Here is a 19,090-nt window from a genome sequence, read left to right as displayed (position 1 = left end):
ACTAAAGTTAAGTACCTCAGGTCTGCTTAGGTCCAGACAAAGTTCTCGAGGGACCTAAAAGATCCTAGAGTTGTCCTGGGGCAGAAGCAGTGTCATCTTAGTTCCCTGTCAAATCTCCCACAATGTCTAAATAGTGAGGTATTACATAGAATATGCAAAATATGTGTTGACTATAATCATTTATCCATTGTTCTCCATTTATATATGTGAGCCTACTTAAGATTATTAGGCCAAAGATCATTGTAGTATTTCACATTTCGTCTTTCATAACTCTCAGATCTCTTAGTAATACCAATATAATACTTCCATTCATGAGTTTTGGCTTTTTTTGGTCAGTTGTGGGGCTTGAACTCTGGGCCTAGATGCTGTCCCTGAGCTCTTCAGCTCAAGGCCAGCACTCTACCACTTGAGCCACAGTGCGGGCTACTTCCAATTTTCTGGTGGTTATTGGAGATAAGAGTCTCATGGACTTTCTTGCCTGAGCTGGTTTTGAACTGTGATCCTCAGATCTCAGAGGCCTTCTGAGTAGCTAGAATTATAGGCATGAGCCAATAGTGCCCAGCCCTTGACTTTTAAATTCTAGAATTCTTATTTCATCTGACAGTGTATCTCCTGTTTCTGGGTAACATTCTTGTCATCTTTATTGTACTTCCTGATCTCCCCCATCACAGAATGTTATCAGGCTACTTACTGAATTAAGAGCACACTTATCTGATTGCAGATTCTGGTTGGTATTACTAAGTGAAGAAGTAGGACTGCATAATATACAAAACATTTCTCTAACCCATTTTTCTCTTACTGATGTTTTTATGACATAACACAGATTCTCTTCCTGTCTAGCCTATTCTAGTATGTTCAGCACAAGTCTGTGTCCATCTTTCTATTGTCTTTCCTCTTCAGATCTACTGAGGAAGAATTTTATGAAAGAATGACATTTCCTCCTACTTATAAAAATCTTGAGTGGTTCCCTGCTGTGTTTTTTAGAAAGCCAAAGCCTACACTGGGAAACTATGGCAGACTGCTTGTAACTCCCAGATACATTCTGTAACATCTCACTCACTGAAGAACCCCCCTGAAGCCTGGCAGGTCTTTATCTTCTTCCCACCAAGCTCCTCCTGGGCACTATCTCTTTCGCTGCAGCTCAGGGTCCCATCTTCATTTGTCTTCACCTGTGCTGGTGTAGTGTAGGAAGCTTAGAAACAGTACTTCTGTGACTGTATAGCTGCTTAAACTCTGTGGGCTGCCAATGTTGTAGAATGTGATAAAAATGAAATAATAGAAAAATGAAGTTAAAAAGCATATACAAGTCTAATTTAAACATTATTAGATTCAACTGATTTTAAAATTACTAATTTTTGTGAGTAGATCTAGTACATCACTCTTATCAAACTTGTCATTTGATTTTTTTTTCAAAGATGGGGCCATTTAGCAATGATCTTTTGTTTTGTCTGGCTGCATATCTCTGTTCATTGCCCTGGAAAAAATGGGGCTTAGAGTAGTGCATAACACAGTCCATCAATGCATATTTGTTGAATGAACTAAATGCAACACTGCCTTATAATCACAATTGGCTTATGTGTTGGTTTACAGAGCCACCCAGGACAAGCTTTATTTCAGCTGATGTGAGTTAGAACCTCGGATGCCATTGCTAGAGAAAGGGCCTAATGGAGTTCAGAGGTGAGGCACTGGTGTTGTAATGTTCCTTAGTTTTAGAATCTGTGAGAAATCTCAAGTGCAGAAGGTGACATCACCAGTTGTGGCACAAATGATAAAATAGCACTTTGCTGTATGTAGGGAGTAGGTTAGGATTGGTAGTATTAACTGAAGCAACCTGTTAGCAAATAATTGCTGGAGGAGATGGTTGCTTCAGTTTTTTTGCCTTGGTTTGCTTCTTGTTTCTTTGCTTCCTGAAATGACAGGCAAATGTCCTTCCATCCTCCAGGATTCCCACCCTGAGGTCAGCCAGCCCCTTCTCCACTTCCACTCACTGTTCCTTAGTCTATATGTCATTAGAAGCTACATTTTTGAAGGTTGCATTCTTGGCTTCATAAGCCTTAGCTTTTGTCTTGCTTTTTGTGGTGGGAAGCACTGCCAAGGAGTTCTAGCCCAGGCTTTGCTACCCACTGCCTGCCTTATCATCTGTGCTGGCCATCCTCTTTTTGTAACTTGCTCTCATTTGAAATCCAGACTGAATTTTTTCTAGAGCTGCTTTTTAACTTTCCCATTGGTCCCTATAGGGGCCCATGTTCACTTGCCTTTCTTTCAGTTATTTACTCTGGCAAATGATCTTCATTACTGACATATATGTACTGTGCCAGCAGTTAGCCTGTTACATTGCTCTTCTCTTTGCTTTATTTGCGCTACCAGTATACTGTAAATTCCTCAAAGACTCATTCATCTTTATGGCAGCTCTTCTTCACTCAGTGCTTCAATTCATGCCATATTGTTTTTTGATTGTTTTTCTTTATTGTCAAAGTGAAGTACAGGGGGGTTACAGTTTCATATGTAAGTACATTTCTTTTTTTTTTTTTTTTGCCAGTCCTGGGCCTTGGACTCAGGGCCTGAGCACTGTCCCTGGCTTCTTTTTGCTCAAGGCTAGCACTCTGCCACTTGAGCCACAGCGCCACTTGTGGCCATTTTCTATATATGTGGTGCTGGGGAATTGAACCCAGGGCTTCATGTATACGAGGTAAGTGTTCTTGCCACTAGGCCATATCCCCAGCCCCAGTACATTTCTTATGTAACTTGTGACCTCCTCCCTCATTTTTCCCCTGCCTCTCCCCTCCCCATTTCCCTCTCCCCCCATGAGTTGTACAGTTGGTTTACACCAAATGGTTTTGTAAGTACTACTTTTGCAAAGGTTTGTCTTTTTATCCTTTGTCTCTCAAGTTCCAATACACATATATACAGTATCTAGGGTACTGGGATCAGATACAGTGATAGCAGGGGTAAAGCCACGGGAAGGGAATACGAGAGGACAAAAAAAAGGGCACGGTTTCACATGGCATGTTGAAAATAATTACAAGATGATATGCCACTTGTTTCCATAACTTGGAATTCATTTCTCTTAGCATCATCTTATGTGTTCATACGGGCATAGCTATTGGGCTGTTGTGATCTTCTTCTATGACTATCCTAGACATGTACTAATTATTCCTCATGAGGGAAACCATAGAGTCCATGTTTCTTTGGGTCTGGCTCACTTCACTTAGTATGATTTTTTCCAAGCCCTTCCATTTCCTTACAAATGGGGCAGTGTCATTCTTTCTGATAGATCATGCCCTGTTATTGATGTTTGAATTGCTAAGCTTGATGTCCTTGGACTTGCATCAGAGTTTGTTGAGCAATTCGCCTGTCAGATGAGAAAGCTTGCATTGGTTGCATATCTGATCCCCAATTAATGCATGCAGAACTGTTAAGGTTGTAAAAGTCACAAATCCCAGTTAAAAGTAATGCTGATATATACACAAATGGAAGACAGAAGGGAGCTGTGGTTATTCATTCATTGCTCTTAGAAAGAGTTCATCGATTATTAGCTTGGTGGAAGGTAGGGATTGGTATTTCTCTGTGCCTTCTTGGCCTCTGGAAGCAGAGGAAAAAGACCTGAATTCTCTGCCCACAGATTGCCCCCATGAGAGGCAGACTGCCAAAATTGTCCAGTCACATGTCTGGTGAGTTACTGCTACATTCTTTCTTCCCCTGTAGTTTTCAAGGCTACTGTTGTTGGACACTCTGTCTGCTGTCCCTGAATTGTAGCCCTTTCAGTTCTCTGAGTGATGAACTCCAAGCATTGTTTAGCAACTGAAGCAATCTTTGTGGGGTCTGGGTCGCCTCCACTAAGTAGGCCAGACATGTTTTTTAATGGCTCTAAACTACCGGGCAAGACTCCCAGGTATTTGACTTGCTCCTGAAGCCCTAGCTGACACCAGCTTCTAGTCTTTAGTACCTACAGTTTCCCCCCAGAACTTCCCCAAACCCAGGGTGTGTGAGTACAGTTCATGAGGCATGCAGTCTGCACTGATTCCTTGAGGAGAGGTGTGCTTATTCTCTGGATGACCACAGGAAATATCTCATGGTTTAGCTGGCCTCAGTTTTCTACTTAGGCATCCTTTTACATATACTGCGCCATGCACTTCTTTGTCATCTCTCTCAGATGCGATGCTTAAGTATGATAAGGTTAGTGCTTTGAGTTATATTTGCAATGGTGGTTAAGGATTTAAACTGAGCTGGACTGTTTTCTGGTCCATGTGTTTGTGAGATAGTTTGCAAGTTTTGTGGGTGAATGTCTAACAGAATGAAACTGGTTAATGCTTAAGTCTATTGTCCCACTAAACTTTCCTTCACACTATGTTTTAAGTAATAGCTGTGTTCTTGGATAACCCTGTTACGTAGACTTACCTCTTCTGTTAAGTAATGTGGAATAAAGGAAAAGCTGGTACTGGAAAAAGACTTGGAAACATTTCTCTTTTTTACTTTGCTGTATTGTCCTTTTTCCTGTTTAATTTTTGCATTTTTCTTTTAAGTGAGAAACACATTGAGGTCGTGTAAAATTTATGTCTCAATATGTCTCAGTATTGCCCCACTCCCTGTCTAGCTATTTCACCTTGAGAAAGTTTCCTTTTCTGGGAGCTGTAGTTTCTTCCTTAGGAAACAACCATAATGCGGTGTAATGCAGTGACTTCTTTAAATATTAAATAACGTGGTGGGAGTGTGTACTTGGTACAGTGTGCTGCTAACCTAGGAGGACCTCAGTGAGTGTTCTGGTCCATTTTCTTGTCACATTCAGCCTTCAAAACACTGTTTACTGTAAGTCCCTTGCATATGCTTTTATTGAAAAAGGAAGAGAAAATGTTATGGATAGCAATAGAATGGAAGTTGAGGCACATATTTAATGACATTCATTCTAGTTCCAAAAGTATTTATTGTACATCAGGCACCATGGGTCAAAAAGACAACTTGTGTGGCTGGTTAGCAGTCTGAAGAGTCATTCAGATAAGTAAGCAGACCTTCCCATGAGGTCTGGTGGGTGCTGAGGAGCCTTGGCCTGTGCCATGCAGTGCTGTGAGAGGGCACGGGTTCCATCCAAGAGGGAGAGGAGGTGAGTGAGGGGTGGCAGAAAGTCTGGGAGCAAATAGAAAGAAAGGGCTTCTTGAGGCACTGTGAGGGAGAGTATATTCCAATGGAGGAAGTGTGTGAAGGAAGGTAAGTGTGAAGTAGTAAGTGTGTGGTAGTGAGTATGAGTGTAGTGAAAGTACAGCAAATTGTCCGTGCTCGCCACACTGTGGAGTGCAAGATGGCAAGAAGGGAAGAGGAAGCTGACAATGACCAGCTGAGGAAGCCATTTTGTCATGCTGGAGATGCTGGAGAGAATGGGGACCATTCATCCCAAGACTCGGTACTGGGCTGTGACAGGATCAAATCTGCATCACTCACATGCTGGGGGCACAGAGTATGTTGAAGAGAGACAAGCTAAGAGGAAGGGGAGGATGATAGGAGACTGGTGCAGAGGGTTAGAGGAGAGGTGAGGAGGAAGGGATGAAGAGAGGGAGCCCTCCAGAGTAATTTAGAAGGTAAGATAGATCTATGATCACTGCGCTGCAAGGATGGAGGAGCCAAGAATGATTTTCTTAGCCTCCTCTTTTAGATGCTTCTAATTGGAATGGTAAATAAAAGATAAGCCGTGGGAGAAAGATAAATTCAGCTTTAGACAAATTGAATTTGTTCTGCTTTGGGGCTTGTCAGAGATCAGGGCCAGAAATGCAGCTCTTTACCTTAATTGCTGATAATGATGTTGGAAACAAGTAAAATAGCACCTTTGTCCTAACATTGTGACAGAGACATATTTATAATATACCACAAATGAAACTGCCACTAAAATTGTCCAGTAGATTCCTCTTTCCTCCCACCTAAGTTCTCCCTTAATAGAGACAGAATAGTGCCTTTTAGTTTGAATTACAGCCTTGAAATTAAATAAGATTGAATTTTGAAGGGTGTTAAATTTTAATAGGATCCTTTACATCACTCTAAGCTGCATTTTAAAGGCTCGGCATATCTTCTCATGACTCTAGGAGTGTCTCAGAGTAATTTACTATCGTTATCATTTTTACTGTTATTTTATCATTAGTTCCAGAGAGAAGTTTAAAGAAAATGATTAGGAACTCTTTACCTGCCCCAGTCCCCTCCCCCAATATATTCCCTAGTCTATAAATGGGATAAGAACTAGTGCCTCAGCTGCAGAAGCTTTAGTCTTCTCACCTGATTCAGTCTGCTTCTCTCTCCTTGGGCCTCTGTGGTCTTAGAATGAAAGTGTGACTGAATGACGACTACTGCTCAGAAGTTTTGGGATGTGCTGCGATGAACATTGTTGTGCTGGTGGCATTACTGTGATATTGTTTGTGGTCTTTTGGATAGATACCCAAAAGTGGGGTTGCTGGGTCATAGGGGAGTTCTATATTTAGCCTTCTGAGGAGTCTCCATACTGCTTGCCAGAGTGGCTGAACCAGTTTACATTCCCACCAACAATGAAGTAGGGTTCCTTTTTTTTTTTCCCCTCAAATTTTTATTATCAAACTGATGTACAGAGAGGTTACAGTTTCATACGTTGGGCATTGGATACATTTCTTGTACTGTTTGTTACCTTGTCCCTCATGCCCCCCGCCCTCCCCCCCTTTATCCTCCCCCCCCAGGTGTTCAGTTCACTTACACCAAACAGTTTTGCAAGTATTGCTTTTGTAGTTGTTTCTCTTTTTTTACCCTGTGTCTCTCAAATTTGGTATTCCCTTTGAATTTCCTACTTCCAGTACCAGTAAACACGGTTTCCAATATACTCAGATAAGATTACAGAGATAGTGTAGGTACAACCACAGGAAGGTGATACAAGAACATCAATAATAGAAACTACACATACACATAGGACGTTGAAAGTAGTTACAACTGTGATATATCAATTGTTTCCATAACATGAAGTTCATTTCACTTAGAATCATCTTATGTGTTCATAAGGGTATAGCTATTGGGCCTTGTGATGCTCTGCTATGGCTTGCCTAAACCTGTGCTAGTAGGGTTCCCTTTTGGCCACATCCCCTCCAACAATTGTTATTGTTAGTTTTCTTGATATATGACATTCTTACTGGGGTGAGATGGAATCTCAATGTTGTTTTGATTTGCATTTCTTTTATGGCCAGTGATGTAGAGCACTTTTTCATATGACTCTTGGCCATTCTCATTTCCTCATCAGAGAAGTCTCTTTGTAAGTCTTTAGCCCACTTGATGAGGGGGCTATTGGTTCTTTGCGGTTTTGTTTTGGAAGAAGGTAATTTTTTTAGTTCTGCATATATTTTAGAGATGAGGCCTTTGTCTGTTGAATGTCCGGTAAAGATCTTCTCCCAGTCTGTGGGCTTTCTGTTTATCTTGCAAGCTATGTCCTTTGCCATGCAGAAGCTCTGTCATAGCGAGAATCTGGAACCAACCCAGATGCCCCTCAGTAGACGAATGGATCAGGAAAATGTGGTACATATACACAATGGAATTTTATGTCTCTATCAGAAAGAATGACATTGTCCCATTTGTAAGGAAATGGAAGGACTTGGAAAAAATTATACTAAGTGAAGTGAGCCAGACCCAAAGAAACATGGACTCTATGGTCTCCCTTATTGGGAATAATTAGCACAGGTTTAGGCAAGTCATAGCAGAGCATCACAAGGCCCAATAGCTATACCCTTATGAACACATAAGATGATGATAAGTGAAATGAACTCCATGTTATGGAAACAATTGTTATAACACAGTTGTAACTACTTTCAACATCCCATGTGTATCTGTAGCTTCTATTATTGATGATGTTCTTGTATCACCTTCCTGTGGTTGTACCTACACTATCTCTGTAATCTTATCTGAGTATATTGGAAACCGTGTATACTGGTATTGGAAGTAGTAAATTGAAAGGGAATACCAAATTTGAGAGACACAGGGTAAAAAAAGACAAACAACTACAAAAGCAATACTTGCAAAACTGTTTGGTGTAAGTGAACTGAACATCTCGGGGGGGGGGGCGAGGGGAAGGGAAAGGGGGAGGAGGGAGGGGGGTATGAGGGACAAGGTAACAAACAGTACAAGAAATGTATCCATTGCCTAACGTATGAAACTGTAACCTCTCTGTACATCAGTTTGATAATAAAAATTTGAAAAAAAAGAAGTTTTTGGATGATTTCTACCCCTTTACCTTATTTTTCTAGCAACAAGTAGAGACTTCATCTTACTTTGTGCGACCTTAGAAAAATCTCTTGTCTGTCTGTCTGTCTGTCTCTTTCCAGCACTAGGATTTGAACTCAGTCCCTTATGCTAGACAGGCACTCTACCACCAGAGCCTTTTTAAATGTATTTTTCCCCTATGCTCTAGTGTTTATGCCCAGGCTGGCCTGGAACACACTCCTCCTATTTATGCTTCTATCTAGTGGGGATGACAAGTGAGTACCACCATTCCCACCTTATCGATTGGGTGGGATCCCATGAACTTTTTGCTTGGGCAAGCCTTGAACCTTAATCTTCCAAATTCCATTCTCCTAAGTGGCTGGTATTTCTTTATGGTCTGTCCATTAATTTAAAATAAAAATGACTGTCTCATCAGTATTGCAGTTTATTGTGGTATCTTTGCGTTTTTATGAATGGTGATGTTCACTGCACAAACTTGGGTACAGTGATATCTGGTGAGTATATGATTACAGTTGTTACATTCTCTTTTTTTTTTTTTTTTGGCCAGTCCTGGGCCTTGGACTCAGGGCCTAAGCACTGTCCCTGGCTTCTTCCCGCTCAAGGCTAGCACTCGGCCACTTGAGCCACAGCGCCGCTTCTGGCCGTTTTCTTTTTTTATATGTGGTGCTGGGGAATCGAACCTAGGGCCCCGTGTATCCGAGGCAGGCACTCTTGCCACTAGGCTATATCCCCAGCCCCAGTTGTTACATTCTCTTGATGGATTGTTTCCTTCATCAATGTGAGGTGACCTTCTTAGTTTCCCTTGAATAATTTTGGTTTTAAATCTGTTTTGTCATACATGAGTATAACTACTCTTGCTTACTTTTGGACCCCATTTACTTGGAAATTTTTTCCTATCCTTTTGCTTTAAGCTTGTGTTTGTCTTTGCCAGGGAAGAGGATTTTTGTAGGCGACAAGTGGTTGTGAATTGCATTTAATTACCAGTCTGTGTCTTTTCATTAAAAATTGAGACTGATCTTAATAGTTATTATTGAAAGGTGTGTACTAACTCTTGTCATTTGTTCTTTTTTTTTTGTAGTAGTTGATTCTTCCCTACTTCTCATTCCTGTCTTCTCATCTAGAATCCAAGTCTGAGGTTTTACCCTGAATGTGTTGAAGAATGGAGGAAGAAGATAAATTCTGCACTGGAATGAGAGAACCAGTGCAGCCCAGTACTCTGCTTGCCAGTCTCAGTGTTTTTATACCCCACCCAGCAATTAAGTACCTTGCAGGAAGGAGGAGGCTAGGGAAACTGAGTGATCCTTGGGACTTGGGCTAAGAGTTCTCAGTCCTGCTTGGCCACAAACCATTTTCATCCTGGAGGCAGCTCCAGGGGATGTGTAGTCTGTCAGCTGTGGGTTTGGAGTTGTGTTTCCACAGTGATCCTCAGGTGATGAGGCTTGCTTGTTGCCACAGGAGGCAAGATCTTCACCCTTCATGCCCTTCACTAAGTACTCTGTTGCTTAGATTTCTCAGCAGGTCTATGCAAGACTGTCCTCTTCTCCATGATCACCTCTCATGGTCCTCTCCCACCCTTGGAAACAAGTACTGGGTACTTATTTTGGTACCCAAAGTAGCTCAGTCTGAAACAGTTGGTCCTGTCAAGATAACACGTAGCTATAGCTCTCAGGGATATGGGGAGTGAGAAAGTAAACTTGTTCTGCAATGCTATACTGTTGTGCAGGAGCAGACTGTGACTCACCACCCTTTTCCCTCTCTACTGGATTTAAATCTTACAGGAACCTGCAGGTTCTTATCCTTTGATTAGGGCTGCCAGTCTGTTGTCTGCCAGTCTGTGGCTGTGACTCTGGCTCCTTCCTCCCCCAGAGAACCATGGTTGACGTTGCTGCCTGTTTCCTATTTTTCTCTGTCTCCATGTTCTTCAGCTGTTGGGTCATCTCTTTCATGATTCCCAATATTCCTCTTTTCTTTGTGGAACATAGTTTCTCACTTATTTACCCTGACTCTTCTCATTTTTAGAGTCACATGGAGGATGCCTCTCTCTCTCTCTCTCTCTTTTTAAAAATTTCTTCTACCTATTAAGTAAAACTATTCTGGATTTAATCATTGTTGCCACCATAATCCAAGTATATTTGTTCAGTACTCATAGTTTCAGCTACACAATGAACCTCCTTTTCTTAAACACATCTTGTAGGCTCATTTCATTTTCAGCAGCTTAAGTTGTTAATTCTCCCAGCTAAAATAAAATGTAGTTACAAATAAATAAGATGAATGTAGTTAAGCTTTTGGCCAGGTGATTTTTTGGACTTGGATATATTTCTCTAAGGAATAGTAAGGTGCAGTAGAAAATTATGTGGGCTTTTGTGTCAAATCAGTTTGATTTAAATTCTACATCTTAGTGGAGTTATTTAATTCTTGTGACTATGCTTTCTCATTTATGTAACTGTGATAATAATATCTACCTTATTGAAGTGCTTTCATGCTTGGATGAGACATATGTATCTATAATGGTACCTGTCTCATAATGAGCACTCAAAAATACTTTAAATCACTTATCTTCTCAGTGCCACTTCTAGAATATTCTCAAGACTAATAGCATTATCTGAGTTCTTTCGTATACCAGTTCTACAGATACCTGAAGGTCAGTGTCCTTAGCAGGGCCTAGGTGTGTGTCTTACATATTGGAGAAGGAGTATGGCACAGTGTATTTTCTAACACATCATTTGGATTGAATCTCACTTATTAGAGTTATACTGAGACTAGATTTTCCCCACCTTCCTTGCAGTTATGTCAATGCCATGTGCTTATTTTAACCAGCAGAGAAGAAGTAGAAATGATTTGTGTCATTTATGAGCCAGAGCTTTCATAGTGGGGACTGTGGAGAATGCATGTTGAGATGATGGATTCCTAAGGCTATGTTGAACTGGATTCCATGTGTAAGATAGCTTCAGGGTCGGTAGAGGACTTTGTACAAACAAGAAAGAAGCTGTGTAAGGCATAGAGGTTGGTGGAGCAAGCCACGTTGTTGTATCTTGCATTCCTTAGACTAAGGAGGTAACCAAGAGGAAGTAGCATAGGCAGACATCTGGGTTGATGACACTAGGAACTGGGAGGATGTAGAGGACAAGAGCCTCTGTCAAGGTACTACACCTTGCTTTTGATATGAGACAATCTGAAATGTATTTAAAATAGATACCAAGGCACTACGAAATAAGAATTCACGATAGTCCAGGAAGTGAGTATGGCTTGGGTCACCCAGAAACACAAATGATGTGTCGGCAAAACCTGGTGAGTGACAAAATGAAAACCATTGTCCCAAAGTTGCTCGACTTCCCCTGTGTGCCACACAAAATGCAAAATGACTTCCATTCTTAGGAAGCGAGTTTTCAAGTATCTTTGAACACCTGACCGAAACATATGACAGGACGTCTCAAAATGTTTTCTGGATCATTCTTTTCTTTTATGTTCTTCATGCATTTTTTAGGTTAATTCATTACAAAGATGAGCAAAGAAATACCCGAATAAGGAGTAAGAAAAATACAAATAAGGGGTTGGGCATGTGCCTTACTGGTAGAGTGCTTGCCTAGCATGCACATAGCCCTGGGTTTGATTCCTCAGAACCACACAAACAGAAAAAGCTGGAAGTGGCGCTGTGGCTCAAGTGGTAGAGTGCTAGCCTTGAGCAAAAAGAAGCCAGGACAGTGCTCAGGCTGTTAGTCTAAGCCCCAGGACTGGCAAAAAAAAGAGAAAAAAAGAAAAATACTAGGGGTATTAAATGTTCTTATTTAGATGTCAAAGAAGTCAACCTCATTTGTTATTGATTTCAGTTGATATGTGAAAAAGAATTTATGGCATTATTTATTGTGTTCTTTGTGCTCTCTTTTGAGAAAAACACGTTAAAATGAATGCTTCTTAAATTTTCTTGAAATGACTGCTGCTACTATTCAGTATCAGAGCAGGTAATAAAATTCTTCTCTTTTTTTCTACAGAGGAAGGTGGCAGGAAGTTCAATTCATAGAGAAGTTATCACTAGTTTTGAAAGGTAGGATTGTGGAAAACAATTTCTGAATCTGAGGTTAGAGTGGGCAGAGACCTAGGGGATTGGAAGAGAAGAGGTACTCTGTGATTTTGACTCTTTCCTGTTATCTTGTAGATATCAGGGAAGTAGAATCTTTGATCCACATGAACAACCAGAGTATAGATTATTTTAGAAATAAAGTAAGAGGCTTACAGCTTTAGGGACGAAGTGACCCCTGTCTAGTTTTCGGAATGTCCTTGGTCCTCACACTGGGGTGACAACTTTGTTTCTGTCTCTAGCTTCCCTGGTACGAGGAGTTTTGCTCTTACTTTCACAGTGGGAACTTCTTGGGAGTTGCAGATCATGGTGTAACAGCAGTGGTAGATAATCTCCTTTGCAGTATCAAGAGTGGGCGAAGGAGCCCCTAAGCACCTCAAGGATGATGGTAGTTTTGAGGTCATGCCTTAGAGACTTTGTTTCTATAGACCCAACAATACCAGCAGAGTCAGAAAAGATAGTTTCAAGGTTTGAGCTTGTTGCCATTAACACAAAATAGAAGATTAGCAAACAACTTCTTTGATGAGGTAGAATTTCTGTATATAGGCCAGATTGGTCTTGAACTTGTGATCCTCCTGCCTTGGCCTCCTGAATGCTGGGATTTCAAGCCTGCACTATCTTGCCTGGGCAACAAACTTGATTTTAAGGAGAAAATATTGACTGTAGTTTTGGAAATTGAGTTTGAAGGGATGATAATTCAAATGGTAGTTGGAAATTTGACATTCCATCTGGATGCAGTACCCATCGCATTTACAGACATGCAGAGCTGTGGTTAACAATGATTCACATAGAGAATTTAGGATGACAGGTTCCTCATGTTGCATTTTTGATGGAGCATATCTTTGAGACAACCATGTAGAAATAAATGATCCACTGTCTAAATTATCAGTGTTACCATTTGAGGGTTTTTCATTAAACAGGATTACAAATTTATTTGTCACATAAAATGAGTGAATTCTTTTTGGTTTTAAGAAAAGGTACTACTGAAGGACATAGACAAGTGGGAAAACATAAAGCTATATTAGACTTTGTGAAAAAATGATCACATTAAAATTTTTCTTTTCAAGGCAAAGATTCTACAATAAGAGGCAGTGGAGAGAATGTCTTTTCTGCGGGACTTAATCTGCAGCCATCTGCTGCAGCATCTCATTATGTTCTTCGTGTAATTAGAGCAATTAGGATGAGGCTTGTGCCACATGTTGGTCTTGGAAAGTGGGATGAGCTATTTCTAGGCTTGTTTTGAGAGGCTGGAGATTAATGGCCTAATCTTTTAGGTAAACTGGTGGAAACTGAGAAACATTGAAAAGGAAAAAGGCAAGCCATTTCTGTTATCTGTAATGCTGCTTATTCTTATCATGGTAACTAGGTTTCCTGACAAGTACATTTTTTAGGTGAGATTAACTCAGAGGTGGTAAGGAAGAAAGATAGTAGAATGGAGAAGAAGATGGGCTGTTTGGTGTTGTAATGATGGAAACTTGACTCCACAGTAATGGAGTTTTGAACCTGTGCAGGTTGGAGACAAGGAGGAAGAAGGCAAAGTTACAGATGTGCAAAGTTCTCTTTTGGGAAGCTAGTCATGTGACTATGGTTTTTTTTACTGGAGAAGTGCTTGGAGATTAGATACTGTAACCACAAATGTGTTGGGCCACTGTAGGAGTTCCTGGGCAGATGTGAGTGTGCTCCATGCTCTCCTAGGATCGTTGTGCCATTCTACAACCTGGAAGGGCTTCTTATAAGAGCTGACAGCTTTGATTTTTTTCTTGACCTACTTTTCTTCATTGCAGTTGATGGTACACCAGTGGTGAGTCTCAGTGAGAATACTGAATCTGAGCTACTGTGTTATTCTTCCAGCTGATCTTCTCACGTCATTATCTATTACAAGTCATCCTAATTGCGGCAGGCCACTAGTTGCACTTTTACCATCTACAATTCTGTCCTTGTATCTTTTTCATTCAAGCATTCATCCCAAGTTCCAACTTCTTTTTTTTTAAACAGACATTTTGTTTGTTTGTTTATTTATTTATTTTGCCAGTCCTGGGGCTTGGACTCAGTTCCTGAGCACTGTCCCTGGCTTCTTTCTGCTCAAGGCTAGCATTCTATGTTTTGAGCCACAGCGCTGACTTCTGGCTTTTTCTGTGTATGTGGTATCACGGAATTGAACCCAGGGCTTCGTGCATACTAGTCGAGAGAACTCTACCACTAAGCCACATTCCTAGCCCCCAAGTTCCAACTTCTTATTCAGATATATTAGATGAACTGGAAGGACAGTAACCTATTTTATCTCCTGTAGCTTTTCTGACTGAGTCCTGTTTGCAGCCAATCTAGTGTCTTCCATGTCTTTAAAATTCACATTTAAAGTCTTTAAAGCTCATATTCGTCTCTGCTTCTCTGCACAGGGCATGCCCTTGCTCTTGTCTAGTCTACATCTCTCCTTGGTTCTCCCAAGAGAACCTAGTCTTACTATCCTAACTGTTTCCTACTACTTGTCTCCTGCAGTGCTTAGCATAGTTGTGCATGGTAGGTGGGTGCCAATGTGCTGTTAGTAGTGACTGAAGCACAGGTGTTTGGAAGTAGAAGAAATTTGAAAAGTCAAGATGGCTCACTTGCTTTGAATTTCAAATTGCTGTGGTACTGGGTCTCTAGGAACTCAGAAAGTCAGCTCAAAGAAATGACTGGGATCTTTATTCCACCCCTCTGTTTAATCTTCGGTCAGAGCCCTGCTGTCACAAAATTCCTGACTCAGGCACTTGACAGAGAAACCAATTTCTTTCATTTTGAGGGGCATTATCCTGGATGCACTGAATGCATTCCACTTCTGGGTGTGTGTCCAGGGACTGATACAGAACGGTTAATTCTAGGGTTGTTTATGCCTTGCTCTATTCAGATCAGGACTCATTTATGTGTGCCAGGCCACTGCTGGGCTTGGCATATGCTAGTGGGCAGAAGAGGCCTGGCTTCTGTCTCTGCATATGACAAGCTCTGTCTGCTCTCTGCTGGGAGCAGCATGTGCCCCACGAGAGATCCTGTAAGAGAGCAGCAGAAAGAGCAATACACTAGAAATGAAAGACCAAGAGTGAGCAATAAGAACATAAATAAAAAAGACATGCCAGAAATGGAGGGCTCAAAGAGACTGCCTGCCTGTGGCCCTGAGTTCAAACTTTAGTACTGGCAGAGAAAAGGGAGAAGGAGAGAAGGATGAAAGGAGGAAGGGGACATGAAACATTGAAGTCCATATTGCTAGTGAGACAGTTGGGTAGAGTCGCATTGTCTTTCCTAGAGCCTTGCATCCTTATCTGAAACGTACCTAAGTCTCAGACTTCAAATTTTTACTTTATGGTATGGTATACACATTACTAACCTTGACTTTCAAGAAATTTTGTTTCTTTATTAACAGTTTCCACTTCTTTGGTCCTTCATGGGACACTGGGAACTTAATTTTGCTTTATGACTGTGAGATTCTTTCTAAGCCTGCCTCTTCTGAAAATGTCTTCTTCATCCTTGAATTGTCTTTTAATGTCATTAAGCTGGAGTCTGTATACATTTAATAACAATTAGCTAAATGGCTCAAAAAACTAGCATTTGACTATTGTTTTCTAATGTAAAAAGAAAAAGATTCTTGCCCTATGGGATCTGCACTTAAGTGAAGAGGGAAGGCCATACACACTTCCAGAGTAAGAAGTTAGTGTTCCTAGAAAGTATTATGTTAGGAGGTTATACATTTGTTGGAAAACAGAAAAAGAACTAAGTTGGAAAGGCAGAAATGAGGCGAAATGTAGTTGAATATTTTTAATTTGAATAAATTGAACAGTGTTCCTCTTGAGCCATGCTCCAGCCCAGAATTTTCCTTGTTATCAAGGAAATGATTTCACAGACTTTTCTGCCCCAGCTAGCTTTGAACCACAATGCTCTGGATCTCTGCTGACTAAGTAGCTTAAGATTACAGGCTTGAGCCACCAGTGCCTAGTTGTGCTTGCTCTTCATTCTAAAATATATTTCCTAATTTAAGTAGAAGTGACTGGAAGAAAAGTAGAAAATAACATATGAAACTACAGTTGCTGGACAAAAGAAGTATCTACCCCCATTCCCTATCTTTTTAAGCCCTTGTACCTGAACATTTTAATTTATATATTAAGAATGAAGAATGATATGCTTAAGTTAACATACTGCCTGTATCTCTCTCTTTCTCTCTCTTTCTATCTCACATACATATATATTTAATAAGATGCTTAATTAAAATTCGAATTTTGTTGCTACATACTGAAAACAAATAGTAAACAGGAAAATCTCGCAAGACCATCAACAAGGAAGGAAGATCTCTGGTATGTTTTGCTTTGGGGCTTCTTCTTACTAAATCTTGAATCTAGGCTTGAGATTTGAGGGTTTATTCCTGGCCTTTTCTCTTTAATATCAAATGGGCGTTATTAAGTCACCAGTTATTTTTGTGAATTCTAGATGAGAAGATCTGAATGTTAGATTTTTCTCATGGTCCTGTGATGTACAGAGAACATGATGGGCAGAGATCTGGTAAGGCAGCATTAGTACCTCTGTGGTCCAGGGAGCCCATGATTTGCCCTAGGCTTTTTTGCCAGAGCATGTTGCTGGGACCGGCACCTCCTCATTGTCAGCCATACTGCTGCCCAGTTGGCCCAGCTGCCCAACTGTACACATACCACAGCACTGATTTTGGTCTTTGATTCACCCAAATATGCATATTTTATTTTTTAGAGAATAAATAACCTAGGTTCCCATTCCTATGAAACAAGAGACTATTTAGTATTTTACTATTAAAAAAACCTCTTAAATAAGATTAGCTGTATTTATCTTTACTAAAACTGTTAAACATTTTTTAACAGTCTTTGGAGACCATAACAATGAATATTTACTAAAAAACAGCTCAATAGTACCAACTCCTAAAATAAGATTTGATTCCCTTTGCTGCTATTTTATTATTTTTGCTATATTATTATTATTACTATCTTCTTATTTTTTTTCTGAGACAGGTTCTCAGATGTAGCTCTGGCTGGCCTTGATTTTAGGATATTTCTGCCTCAGTCTCTTGGTGCTAGAACTACAGAAGTACCTCATTGTACCTGGCTCCCTTTGCTGCTATTTTACACCATCTTAAACTACAAAAATCTGTGTGAACACAATTCAAAGCTAATGCAAAATCTTTGCAGTGCAGACTGGCTTCTGTTTTGATGGTGCTTGTGTTGTGCTCATCTTAAAGGTGGGAGACCAGAGATTGATTTTATGTCCTCTTACCGCTAGACTTTCCTTCCACTATCTTCACATTTTCCTGTTTATTCTGTATTCACAACCTCTTTGCACCCTACTTAGCTTGATGTGATAAGGGTTGGAGGTGTGGCCAGTGTCCCATCTCCTTTTATGCCCACTTTTTCTTTTGGAAATTAGACATTTTCTTTCCAGTAAAACATGAACACAGCACATCCTACACCACAATAGCCAATTTCTTGAATTTATAGAGTTTTATGTGGAGTTCAGGCATGAGGGGCATTGACCCACAAGAATCCAATTAGTTCATCATGTACTCAGAAAAGTAGAACTTAAGGCAGTGATGTAGAGGTCCATGCCCTCTGCACAGCTGGGGGACAGTAGAGGAACGAGGGACAGTTTCCCCAATTCTCATAGCAGGGATCCCTTCACTTTAGTGTTCATGAGGAGATACTTGAGTGCCCAGTAGGGTGTGGACAGCCAAAGGAGAACTGGGATTGCAGAAAGTATATGGTGGGGCAGTGGGGGGGTGGTTAAAGAAGGGTCTGGTTTGTCAGAGATCCATCTACTCTAACGATTTTTAGATAGGAATTATGGGTAGGCCAGGAGAAGCGCCTCCAGTTATTTTAGGCCCCGGCAGGTATTTACAAGCAGCAGCAGTGAGTGAGGGGCTTGTGGCAGTTAGCACTGGGCCTCTGACAGCTAGGATGGCAGTATGGGCTGTGAAGACTTGAGGGTTGGCCCAGCTCTTGCTTTGGATTCGGTCAGGAGCATTTGACAGTCTCTACCAGGCTTCACAGTCTCCACTCTCTTTAACTTGCTCTATTTTTTCTGTCTCTCATTGTCTCCTTCACCTTTTCAAGTCCTCCCATCTCCCCCAGTCACTGTCACTGCCACTGTGGTGGCTTCTCTGCCACTACGTCCATGGAATGTCTGTTGTCCTGATGTTAGTTCTGTTCCTGCTACAGGTGGTTGCTCTCCCTATCCTCTAACTCCTCCATGCTGTCACTTTCAGTGGGAGGGATCGTGCTGAAAGGGCCACCTACACTGATGCTCTGTAGCCTGGAAGCACTGGGGAGGGTACTGGCCGCTGCTTCTTCCTGTGACCAGCTCAGATGAAGTACTAATGATGGAATCAGATGTAGGACAGGGCACTCAAAAAAAGTCTTTATTGGAACCTAATAATGTCACGGCACCAGAAGGACAGAGACAGCACAAGGAGAGTATCTCCCAGGTGCTCACAAAGTGTGTTGAGCTTCAAAAGCCAGAGGAGTTGTACCAATCATGGCCCAGTCTCTATTATCACCCACAGGTCTTCTGCTGGGCCAGCTGGGTGCTCCCTAGCCTGGGTGGAAGTGGCAGCAGTGGTGGGTGGTGGCAGAAGTCTGGTGTAAGTTGCTTGCTAGAGCAGTAGCTTCTGGAGCTAGAGTCATGCGTTGGGTACAGAAGCTGCAGCCCTGATATCAATTTTTCAGGCACTGTGGCCTCAGAGGAGAGTCTGCCAGCTATTGATTGGGGGGAATTAAGTGCCTTTCCAATCCCCAACATCTAAGGGCATTTAAAGGAAGAATG

The 19,090-nt window shown here is 41.2% G+C and overlaps 1 protein-coding gene across 2 annotated transcripts in view; it reads left to right on the top strand.

Annotated features, from left to right (window-relative positions):
* Igsf11 (immunoglobulin superfamily member 11) overlaps positions 1-19,090 on the top strand; it is a 106,296-nt gene that overhangs the window by 37,257 nt on the left and 49,949 nt on the right. Inside the window, exon 1 of one of the 2 annotated variants that reach the window (XM_048346685.1) lies at positions 3,245-3,671. The exons of the other annotated variant lie outside the window; for it this stretch is intronic. Coding sequence (XP_048202642.1) covers positions 3,632-3,671 — 40 coding nt within the window. The 5' untranslated portion in view covers positions 3,245-3,631. Of the gene's footprint in view, positions 1-3,244; positions 3,672-19,090 lie in introns of those variants that run through there. 2 annotated transcript variants of the gene reach the window in all.

Source organism: Perognathus longimembris, chromosome 5, assembly GCF_023159225.1.
Source record: "Perognathus longimembris pacificus isolate PPM17 chromosome 5, ASM2315922v1, whole genome shotgun sequence".
NCBI classification, from domain to species: domain Eukaryota; kingdom Metazoa; phylum Chordata; class Mammalia; order Rodentia; family Heteromyidae; genus Perognathus; species Perognathus longimembris.
Note: the sequence above shows the minus strand (reverse complement) of the source record. Positions and strands in the feature narration are given on the sequence as shown.